Source organism: Aspergillus terreus, genomic scaffold (genome assembly GCF_000149615.1).
Source record: "Aspergillus terreus NIH2624 scaffold_10 genomic scaffold, whole genome shotgun sequence".
Lineage (NCBI taxonomy): Eukaryota > Fungi > Ascomycota > Eurotiomycetes > Eurotiales > Aspergillaceae > Aspergillus > Aspergillus terreus.
The window spans coordinates 1436329-1447065 of NT_165933.1; the positions used below are offsets into that span (position 1 = coordinate 1436329).

General features: G+C 51.5%; 4 protein-coding genes across 4 annotated transcripts; 1 reads left to right on the forward strand and 3 right to left on the reverse strand.

Moving 5' to 3' along the window:
- Positions 1-263: 263 nt before the first annotated feature.
- On the reverse strand, positions 264-1854 carry ATEG_07354 (uncharacterized protein; the record flags this gene model as incomplete). The annotated part of the gene is made up of 4 exons (XM_001210040.1): positions 264-542; positions 601-1178; positions 1247-1474; positions 1689-1854. 4 exons carry the CDS (start codon positions 1852-1854, stop codon positions 264-266), a joined length of 1251 nt encoding a protein of 416 aa, XP_001210040.1.
- A 2343-nt stretch (positions 1855-4197) lies between these two features.
- Positions 4198-5906, reverse strand: ATEG_07355 (sugar porter family MFS transporter; the record flags this gene model as incomplete). The annotated part of the gene is made up of 4 exons (XM_001210041.1): positions 4198-4503; positions 4571-4636; positions 4689-5438; positions 5496-5906. The coding sequence occupies 4 exons, from the start codon at positions 5904-5906 to the stop codon at positions 4198-4200; spliced, it is 1533 nt and encodes a 510-aa protein (XP_001210041.1).
- A 498-nt stretch (positions 5907-6404) lies between these two features.
- ATEG_07356 (uncharacterized protein) lies at positions 6405-7949 on the forward strand (the record flags this gene model as incomplete). The annotated part of the gene is made up of 1 exon (XM_001210042.1): positions 6405-7949. The coding sequence occupies one exon, from the start codon at positions 6405-6407 to the stop codon at positions 7947-7949; it is 1545 nt and encodes a 514-aa protein (XP_001210042.1).
- A 744-nt stretch (positions 7950-8693) lies between these two features.
- On the reverse strand, positions 8694-9831 carry ATEG_07357 (fungal specific transcription factor domain-containing protein; the record flags this gene model as incomplete). Its single annotated transcript, XM_001210043.1, has 2 exons — positions 8694-9746; positions 9814-9831. 2 exons carry the CDS (start codon positions 9829-9831, stop codon positions 8694-8696), a joined length of 1071 nt encoding a protein of 356 aa, XP_001210043.1.
- Between the last annotated feature and the right edge of the window lie 906 nt (positions 9832-10737).

The following is a 10737-nucleotide window of genomic DNA, read 5'->3' on the forward strand; positions in this document are numbered from 1 at the left end:
AGCTACTCCAGAAAATGTGGGGAACCTCTTACTTTCGGAATGGTGTCTAATTTTATGAATTTTCTTTCTTGCAGCTATTAATGGTCTCCGAGCAACATCATGAAGAGGTGGGGTGACATGAGGAAAGATGGATGGGTAGATAGAAAATCCAGTTTCGCAAGTATACCCCCCTACAATTTATGCGTCCCGGACAATCCATCGTAAAACAAACACGCTTTTTCGTCAATGACATCCACTAGCCCGCTCGCTATACAGTCATCCCGCTACAATTCCGTCAGTGCAGGCGCGCCTACACACGGAGGCGCCGAGTACTGTGTCTGGACAAACACTTTCTGGACTCCCTCGTCCCGGCGATCGAACAAGGCATACACCTTGTCCATGTCCTCGAGGCGCAATCGGTGGGTCACCATATCCAGAGGGTTGATCTCCCCTTTGCGAATGAGCTCCATCAACTCGGCCCAATATTTCTGCACGGGGGCTTGTCCATTGCCGATCAATCGGACCCCTGTCTGCATGAGTGCGCCAATGTTGAAGTGATTCGTCTGTCAGAGACACCGTCAGTGAACGCTGCATCGCCAGCTGGAGTGATGGTTTACTAACGTATGCTGCATAGACTCCAGTCACCCCGACGCGTCCAAACGGACGGACGGAGGTGATCATCTCATTCAGAATCTCGGAAGTGTCGGTCTCCATGCCAAGCAGCTGTTCGAAGTAGTGGATCCATCCCTTGGCATACTCGCCAGCTGCACATTCCAGAGCGACATCAGGCCCCCCGGGCACCAGTTCCTTCAGCCGGGACGTCACAGATTCGCCATTGCTAAGACGAGAGTAATCGATCGTTTCCACCTTGGGGGCCTTGGACTTGACATAGTCCAATCGCCATGCAGCGTTTCCGCCGTCGATGAGGATCACGCGTTGCGCGCCGTGGTAGAAACTGAACTGAGCACACATTTGGCCGATTGGGCCGGCCCCCCAGATGGCTACCACGTCGCCTGGACTGACCCCCGTGTCGACCACACAGTGCCAGGATGTACCCAGGACATCCGATAGGAACAGTGCCTTCTCGTCAGGCACATCATCCGGGATGGGGAGGAGGTTCACATCGCCGTAGGGTACACGGATGTACTCGGCTTGACCACCAGCGAATCCTCCGGTGAAATGCGAGTATCCAAAAATGCCTAGTAGGATGATATTTCTTAGGTTCTGTGATGTTACGGATACAGGGCAACAATGATGGAGGACGAACCAGCTGTTCGCTTGCCATACAAGGCATTGGTGATGGTATTCTCGTTGGTTCTCTCGCACTGGGAGAAGAGCTTCCTGTTGCAATTCGTGCAACTCCCGCAGGCGATTGGGAAAGAGACAACGACACGTTGACCCGGACGAACCTTGGACACAGTTGGGCCCGTCGTCTCAACAATGCCACAACATTCATGTCCCAGGACGTCTCCCTTCTCCAACTGAGGTATCACACCTGAGCCCGAATGATTAGCGCCTGTTTTTGGACCCATTAAAGGAGCATGGGGGAAAATACCATGATACAGATGCAGGTCGCTGCCGCAGATTGTGCTGCCCGTTACCTTCACGATCACGTCCCCTTCGTCGATGACCCGGGGTTTCGGCATTTCCACTGCATTATCCGTCATCAGAATGAGGAAATCCTTGTTCCAGTGGCTGCTAAACCATACCGACAGCAATACTGTTCTTGCCCTGCCAGGTTGTGGCTTGGATGGGCGGGCCCGTTTCAACACCATACTCTTTCTTGTTGTAACTGCTCACGTCGGTGGTGACGGTCGCATTATCGCTATGCCCAACCGCCTTCTCAACAAGATTCGCCGCCTGAGATGCAGCCATGATGCGGTGGGATTGACCAAAATATTCGTACAGTAACTGATAGTTAGTGGAGAAGAATGAAGGAGATAAGGCAGTACGAGCCAACTATTATCCACATGTAGTGGCAAAGGATCTAGAAGTCTTGGGAATTTATACTTGTTCGTCTACTCCTAGAGATCTAGATAAAGTGACGTTTGGTTGGCCCTTGCATCACTATGACGTGCGCTGAACCACACGGATGTTTAATGGGGAACGATCCAACATCTGCAATCAAACCAACAGTATTCACAATAATTATGTTGAGCGCTGCGACAAGGCTCTTTGAATTAATCCAAGCAGAAGTTTTCAGAAATGGGGGAGACAAGAGTACCAATTAGATTGACCTTTGCAAATTGAGATTGATCATTCAACCACCATGGCTTATAACCAGATTTCGTTCCCGCACAAACACTACAAGTTCTGGTCAAATGCATCCCAATACCTTTGAAACCCTGTTTAGCGGCGAATTTCACGGCTTTGCGCCTACGAAGTCGAGAAACGAATATGATCTGCAGAGTGGCCGATCTGCAACTCTGAACGAAGTAACCGCCGTCCGTTCTGAGGGAGAGGCATTGTTTTGCGGCTCGACAAATGAGATATCCTAGAAATGAGCGACATTATCTACTGTCTAGCCAAGCCTGCGAGGTATTCTCTATTCCAAATTGTGCAATATTGGCATGATTCCAGGATCATCAGATTTGAAAATAGAATGGCACCCTGACCACTTTCGTTCATCGCTGCGGAGAGTCCCAGATACGCCATAGCAACGCCCAGAATAAAGCCTGCCATGTTGCCCTCCAGAAGGGTCCTGCGACATCTACATGCTCCATTACTACTACAGTCAATGGACCATTGTTGCCTAGTCGCGGTTGGGAAGCCTCACAAACTGCCCAGGTGATGATCATACGACCCGGTTAAATCGAGAGGGAATAAATCCCTGCTCAGATTTTGTACGGCCCCCGTTTAGGAACGCATATGTCAATTGTTCTAACCAACACCCCCTTTCTGCTTTATTGGGGTACTATAGGGTGACAGCGGTGCCATCTGGAAGATCATTACTCCCGACCACACTGATTTCAATCTAAAGACTGGGATGTAAACAAAACGGCAGTTGCAGGCATTCGTGCAATCGAAAGCCTTATGACAGTTTTTGACAATAAGTGGATTCAAATGCAAGTGTTTCTTGGTGATGACGAGAGAAGGTAAGACATCCCATGGTCAAGACCAATCCGCCACGGAGTGGCATTCTTCTGCCTCGGGGTCGAATTAAACCCCAATTACCCGGTTGGACCGGTACTTTTTGAATAAATCACATCCCCGGGGAACCTCGTGTATACGAGGAAGATTGGTGGAAGTGTCATATTGCCATGGCCTCTGGATACGAACGCAGTCAGCCCAGGCATGCCATCATATCAACTTCAAAACGTGAATGGTTGACAATCCTTCGTCAGGTGTTCGTAGATGCCGCGGCATATATCAGCCAAGTGTTTATCCTTGGGGATGCATACAAAAATTGTTTGTTTCCGGAGAGCTGAGGGTAAGGGACTCCAGCTCGTATTCTGCAGGGGTCCATTCGAGACCTCACCCGCCGCTGTTGAAGGCCTGAAACAGCAAAGAAACTTCCCACATGGTGGAAAGGTATATAAACAGAGTCCGCTCGTTGCGTTCGATTCTCCATAACCATAAAAGCACAAATATCTTTCTCTTTCCTGCCAAAATGAAGCTGTACGTCGTCCTAGCTGTCCTTGTTGCCAACGCGATGGCATACACTGCCGTCAGAGAACAACCGTGTCGTGAGAACGTATGTTCTTCCCCTGTCTCATAAGTAGCAAACACTAACTGTTCACCTGTGATGCTGGTGCAGGAGGTGTACGATGAATGCGGCTCTCTTTGCCATCCTACCTGTGCAACCTATGAAGACCCTCCCGAACTCTGCCCTGCAATCTGTGTGGCGGGATGTTATTGCGCCGACCCCCTCCTTCGGAGCGTTGTATGTTCCTTTCATATCTCTATGCTACTCATGCCGGGACTAACGGTACTTGTTCTCTCTAGGACGGGTCGTGTGTAGCCGAGGCAGCTTGCCCGGCGAAGTGACCTCTAGCTCAATTTTTGAATCATTTCAGGCTTTATGGGGGAAAAGGTCAGATGTGAAGCTTATCCGATCACCTGTGTGTCCTCACAGTATGGCATATGGCCGTTTCTACATAGTGCTGCTTGAATCTACTTCGCTCCCACCGGATGACCTGAGTGTCAGCGTGGCCGAGATGAATTCCTCCTATTCGGTAGAAAGCCGTAGACAATGATACATCTTTGAAACAATAAAGATTAAGGAGTGGAAAGCTCAACCTCAACCCTTTCTTCCTTCTCCGTGTCAAATTTGGAACTTCGACCTGATTCGGCTGGGTTGCCGATGACGGGTCGGGGCTGTTCACGCCATTTTCGAGCAGGAATCCCGTTCATAAAAAACCAGTTGATTTCCTCCATCGTGCGCCCAGTGACCTCGCCGACGCAAAAATAGACGTAAGCAAGGGTAATGACGCAAAGACCAGTGTACACGAAGCCAGTCTTCGGGCCGAGGTCGGCCGAATAATAGAGATACGGAAGGGTGAAGACGATGGCCCAAACGGTAATCTAGAGGTTGAGAGGATCTATCAGCCATGGACACCATGTAGTGATGGGAAATGGTCGTTGTACATACCCAGAAACAAGCCACTGCGACTGCGTAGATTTTATTTCGGTTTCGACCAACCGCCATTTCCGACGCCTGCGACTGTTAGGAACCATTTACCTCGCCATGAATGGAGAAAAAAACATACTATGGTCCATCCTAGGGGTCCCCAAGCAAAGTTGAAGGCGGTGATTTCGATTATGACAAAGCTGATGATCACTTTGCCAAAGGTTGGCGAGACATCGCTGCCAGGAATGCCTAAACAGCCCACCACGAAGATAGATATCCCCATGATAGTCGTAGTGATCAATAACAGGGGCCGCCTTGGAAGCCTATTGGCACAAAGAACCGCAAGGAACACTACGACCACCTGAATGATGAAAACAATCAGGGTCATGAGGAATGGGTCAGAGAGACCGATTGCCTTGGAGAAGACCGTGCCAAAGTAGTAGAACCACTGGATCCCATTAATTTGCTGGGCGACTAACGCTCCTGCAGAATATATAGTCTTCCGACGCTCAATCGGGTCCAGCAGAAGGTCCTTCCAGGAAGATTGTTCAGCAAGTAGATCCTCTGATTCCAGGTCATTTCGAAGGGCTGTAAGGTCTTCATCAACAACATAGCTTTTGTTGTCTTGGTTGACGAGTAAGAGGGACCGTTTGGCGGCTTCAGCCTTCCTTTTCCGGAGTAACCAACGGGGGGATTCCGGAACCCACCAGAGGAAGGCAAGGACAAGCAATGGGAAGATGAGCTGAACGGCCATTGGAATGCGATAGGCGGCGGTGGTGTTAGCCCCTTCCGTACCACGGTTGATAGCAGCTGCAATGATCTGCGAGATCGACAGGACGAGTTGCCAGCACATGAGGAGCGGGCCGCGGATTGTAGTCGGTGCAATTTCCTAATGTCCAGTGTCAGAACGTGGCCAATACTATGCTGTCAGTGGTGAAGAGATTACCCCAATGTAGAGCGGCGAGGTAGCGGAAAAATTCCCGACCCCGTAGCCAAGTAGAATGCGGCCTCCGATGATCATGGACTGTTTGTGATCGGTAGCCAATTGCAAGACCACGCCAATGATCACCATGATGGACGCAACGAGAAAGACACCCTTCCGCCCAATCGCATCATTCAGCGGAGCTGCCGTCAGCGAGCCCACGAGCTCGCCTATATTAATGACCGATGTCATGAGGGATAGATCACCTGCAGCGATAGCATAGGAACCATCAGGCTGCCTGGTACCGAAATGCCGAGCGAAGACGTCCATGGCAGAGACGCCTGTAAAGTAGACGCCATCGTAACCGTAGAGACAAGCTCCTAGGGAGGCGAAGGCGCAAAAGAGCCAGGCGTAGAAATGTTTGAAAGGGATCATGGCGATGATGGAAGAGCGAGATGTCCTCGTCCTGGTCCGATGAATTGATGAACACAGAGGGAGAGACAGTATCCCGAGCGCATGGGATCGTGGCGATCATGGAGTCCGACCTGGGGAGCAAGGAGGCTAATTAATATACTGCAGGCGGCAAATGGTGCATCCCCAGATCATCCTCCCTGATAACGCATACCACCCCGTTCCTCCGCATTTGCCTGCCGCATGGAGAGCTTGTTGCGCCAAACTTTTCCCCACGGAAGATGCCGATGCGCACCAAATGGCGCATGCCGATTGGACGAGGAACGCCAAGGCGGCATCTTCGCCCTGAACAGTATCAAAAAAACGGCTTCGGCGGCGGCCCGAAACACGGCCGGCATGAGAAGATCAGGCTGATGCGGGGAGGGAGGACGAAGCGGGGGAAGAACCATATTAGAAATATGCCAGGGCGTCTGGCACTTCCAGGTAGACATGAAAGCCGACAGATGAACCTCCATCGCAACAATGCCATCCGCTGCATCGATGTCCCTTTTACGCTTCAGGCGGCCTACAAGGACCCAAGGGGCAGCAGATGCTATTCCAATCCTCGTTGACGAAGAGTATCATCTTTTCCACCTAACCACTCCGCCTGGCACCGTTCACCATCCGGAAAGACTTCGTTCATACTGGTCGCATCTTCGTTCGCGTGACCTTATCGCATGGGAAAGAGACCGCCTTCCTGCGATCGTTCCGGGGGAAAAGCCAAGTGATCATGATGCCGACGGCGCTTGGACCGGTTCCGCTGTGTTAGGTCCAGATGGGACTATGCACATCTTCTACACGGGATACAACCTTTCTTTGGACGGAAAGCAAGTCATTGTTCATGCGGTTGCGTCGGACCTTGAGGCGTCATCCTTCGTCAAATCCCCGACGGCCATATCGATAACCCCAAAGACGGTTGGAAATCTTGCTTGTTTTGAGGACATTGATTTCCGTGACCCATATGTTCTTTTCAACGACAAAGAACGGGAATATTGGATGCTCGTGGCGACCAGACTGTCCACAGGCCCGTACTGGACGCGCGGGTGTCTGGCCTTGTTGACATCCACGGATCTGATGCAGTGGAATTTGGAGGCTGAACCATTCTTCGCTCCCAATGACATGTTCTGTCCGGAGTGCCCGGAGCTGTTTACACTGCCGAATGGCAAGTGGTATCTTGTGTACTCCAGATTTTCTTCCCCGGACGCGGGAACAGTCTATCGCGTAGGGGACTCTCCACGGGGTCCATTTCGCAAGCCTACGGATGGATCGAGCGGTCGATGGGACGGCAGGAGATGGTACGCAGCAAAGTCCTGTCCGAAGGCTGGCGATCCGTCCAAACGCATCTACTTTGGCTGGATTGCTGATCGCTGTTCCAGCGATAACAAGTGGATGTGGGGTGGCGACATGGCCTTCCCCCGGCAGGTTTTTGCAGACTCAGACGGGTCTCTCCGGATGGAGCCACTATCGGAAGGGCTGGAGGATATTTTTGGCAGCAATCCACCGCATAATGTTGCATCGCTTCATCTGGTGTCTGAGGGAAGAGTTAAGACGCAGTTCCTCGCCTCTGATGCCTTGGCCATAGAATCAAGCGCCCCGGAAGCTTATCGCTTGTCTTTCAAAGTGTTGTCAGCGAAGCATACGGCATCTTTCGGTGTTTTGTTGAACACTGATTTGGACCTTTCTGGCTATTGGCTGCGCTTCAGTCCCAGCGCGATCGAGTCCGCGAAGTTGACCTTCACCGTATCGCTTTCGCACTGCCCGCCCGCGCTCGACGACTTTTGGGCTGACCAGTATAAACTGTACCTCCCTCGCGAAGCAGACGGGCCAGAACTGGTTAGGCATGACAATGTAGCCATCTGTGAAGACGACTTGGTTCAAGTTCTCGTTACTGGGGAAACGGTTGAGATCTTCGTTGGAGGGAGAGTGCTGAGCTATCGCCTGCAAACAAGGGACCCAAACACGCGACTCGGAATGTTCGTGGATGATGGAGAGACCACTTTTCAGGACATCACTCTAGCCGTCGCATGATAGACATCAAATTAAGCATGCATGTATACCTATAGATCAAGGTACTAAATCTGATCTGCCCCCGCCCAGCCAGTCGAATTGGCTAAGATCGAGGTTGATTAGGTCCTCGTTCATGAAAAGTGTGACCCAGTCCCCCGTTCCCTCGGAAGTAGCAGGGTGTAGAGGTAGGCTGCTATCCATCGTCGGAGATTGCGGACCCGTCGGGGGAACCGCGTTAGAGGGCACATCAAGGCGCCTCGACCGATCATCCGTTTCTATAATAGTCGGCGCAATCTTCACGGCCAACGCATGTTCCATTCCCCGAAGAATGGCTCCCTCCAGGCGGTTGACAGCATAACTCATCGGTTCACTGGCCTTTCCCATCAAACGCAGGGTCCAGAGGTAATCATTGAGGGCCTCACGCCAATGAGTCTTCTCCGTTTCGGACCGTGATGTCACCAGAAGAAGCGTGATAAAGGATCCAATCAACGAGAAGCCAAAGCCAGATGCTGGACCGTATCTTAGTTCAAGGACCCTGGTGCTCAGCTGTATCACTTACAAAATGTCCAAAAGGCTTCAAGATGATCCGGTCGTAGAGCTTTAACAAAGGCTATCGCGGCCTCAGCAGCGTCGCTTGATAAGGTACGGGTCCGGTTCAAAACAGCAACATCGAAGCAAAGGGGTGCAAGTGCCGTGGATCGTATTATTCTTCGTAGGACGGTCAGGACGAGGGTGTGGTATGAAAGGTGGATGAAACCTGGGTCCCTAATTAGCAGTCATATTGGACATGGCAAAAAAAGGAAGCAGACCATTTGCAGACAGTTGTCGCACTGCTCGCTGGCTCATGAGAAGCGAGGGGGAAAGATGTTGATGCCAGTTGGACAGTCGCTCAAGGATGGGAAGGGCTATCTCATAGAGCTGGACGGTATCCTGGATCTGACTGGCACGGAGCGTGTACAAGAGGCTTAAGATGTCGCTGAGAATCTTGGTCAGGGCGACGAGCGCCATAAACTCCTGTTTTCCAACCTCCGGATCTCCTTCAAGCGGAGAAAAGCCGGGTTGATCCTCAACCTGTAAATCAAAGAAATCATCATCTGTCAAATCTCGCACGCCCCAGTTGTCGTCATGGATATGACTGGGCCGACCGTGCATCAACGCGGTCCACTTATCCTGAACATATAGTGCCCATGAAAGACGTTTACGCAGACCCTTTTCCCAGTCTGGGATGTCCCACGAGCTCGCGTCCAGATGCAGTCCAATTGCCTCCCCAACGGATAATGCTTGGCCTGTGCATCCCCAAGTCCATGTGTGGTCCGGATTCAATGCATCTTCTGGCTTGCACTGCAGTAGAAGAAGGGTTGCTTCAATAGAGGACAGCTTTGGCCGATGGTAGCTGTTTTGGATGGCATTTATGACGGCCTCCCGAAGGAAGGACGCGTTGGGGGCGGTTTTGTTACTCAATTCAGGGTCGTATGACCACCAATTGAGGGATATCAAGTAAACCGCCCCGAGTAGAGGCGCTGGAACGTTGCGGTATGAGCGTAGGTACCGTTCCATGAAGCCCTGCTTATACAGGATCGGATAATAGGGATGGACTATTTTCCAGAAAAGTTTCACCAAGCTTGGTCCATACGGTTGTACACAACGCTCGATCGTATCATGCTGGATGGCCTCAGCATGATACCCAAGGGCTTTCTTGTCACTGCTGACGTGGAATGTCACGGGATATTGCATGCCCATATCTTGCTGGAGGACGCGTCGGATACTATGTGTTTCGAGTCGGAACTCATGTGTTTCAGGGTCATACGGGCGATGACGCTGAAATTGCCGAAGTCAGTAGGGTCACAGCGTTGTCCTCATGAATTAGATGGTTAGATGGACCTACCATCAGGATAGGTTCCATGTCACTGGTCAGCCCATACAACTCGGCGAATCGTGAGCGACAAAGTCCCAATGAGGTATCAGACGGTTCAGAAGAGGCTGGATCTGGGACACGCGTTCCCTCCAGAAGCTCCTGGGCGTTCCCTAATAACCCAGACGGACCAGATACTAGGGCGGAATATTCAGCAGGCTCCGGAGCTGATGAGATCTGCTCCGTAGTGATTCCTGTGTTAGGCGCCAAGGCGCGGTATGCAACATGACTTGCCGGTAGGCTATTGTAGCCCTGCGACTGGTCATTACCGCCCGGACTTCTGCTGCCTCGGTTCTGGGACGGTCGTGACGGGGGCTTCCGGTCGAAAGTGCAAGGTGTTTGACGCGTCCGACAGAGTGTACAGCATGATGATCCGGTGGGAATCACACACCGCGACTTGCGCAGACGACAGAGATCGCACGGTCGGACAGCGCGTCGCGGTCGCCGAACATTGTTTGTTGATGATGAGGACATCCCGAATCTCCCTGGTATAGCCTAGGGCTATGGTGGGGTATTGTAAAAGGGTCCCATAGCCCGATTATTGATGCTCCAACAGTGGGTAGGGAGTCTCTTGGTGCTTTTGGCTGGAACTCCGAATTTCGGCCGGCTTTCCTCATCGGGCAATATCACGTGGTCCTCTGCGCAACATTGGTTTAGATTCCTGTCGTTCTGATGAGGGACGATGAGTCTCGGGATTTTATCCAAATGTCTACCTCATCTATAAAGGAAGCTTCACATGGAGATCGTAGGTATCTCGGCCAATCCGGGCGTGCTGTGGTGTGATGTGGTCTCTATGGCCAAAATATATACTTCTTGCTAACACTGACTATGGGGAACAGAAAGGCAAGCAGAACAATTTGCTCACAAGTGTAAAGACAATATACTCATAATCGGAAG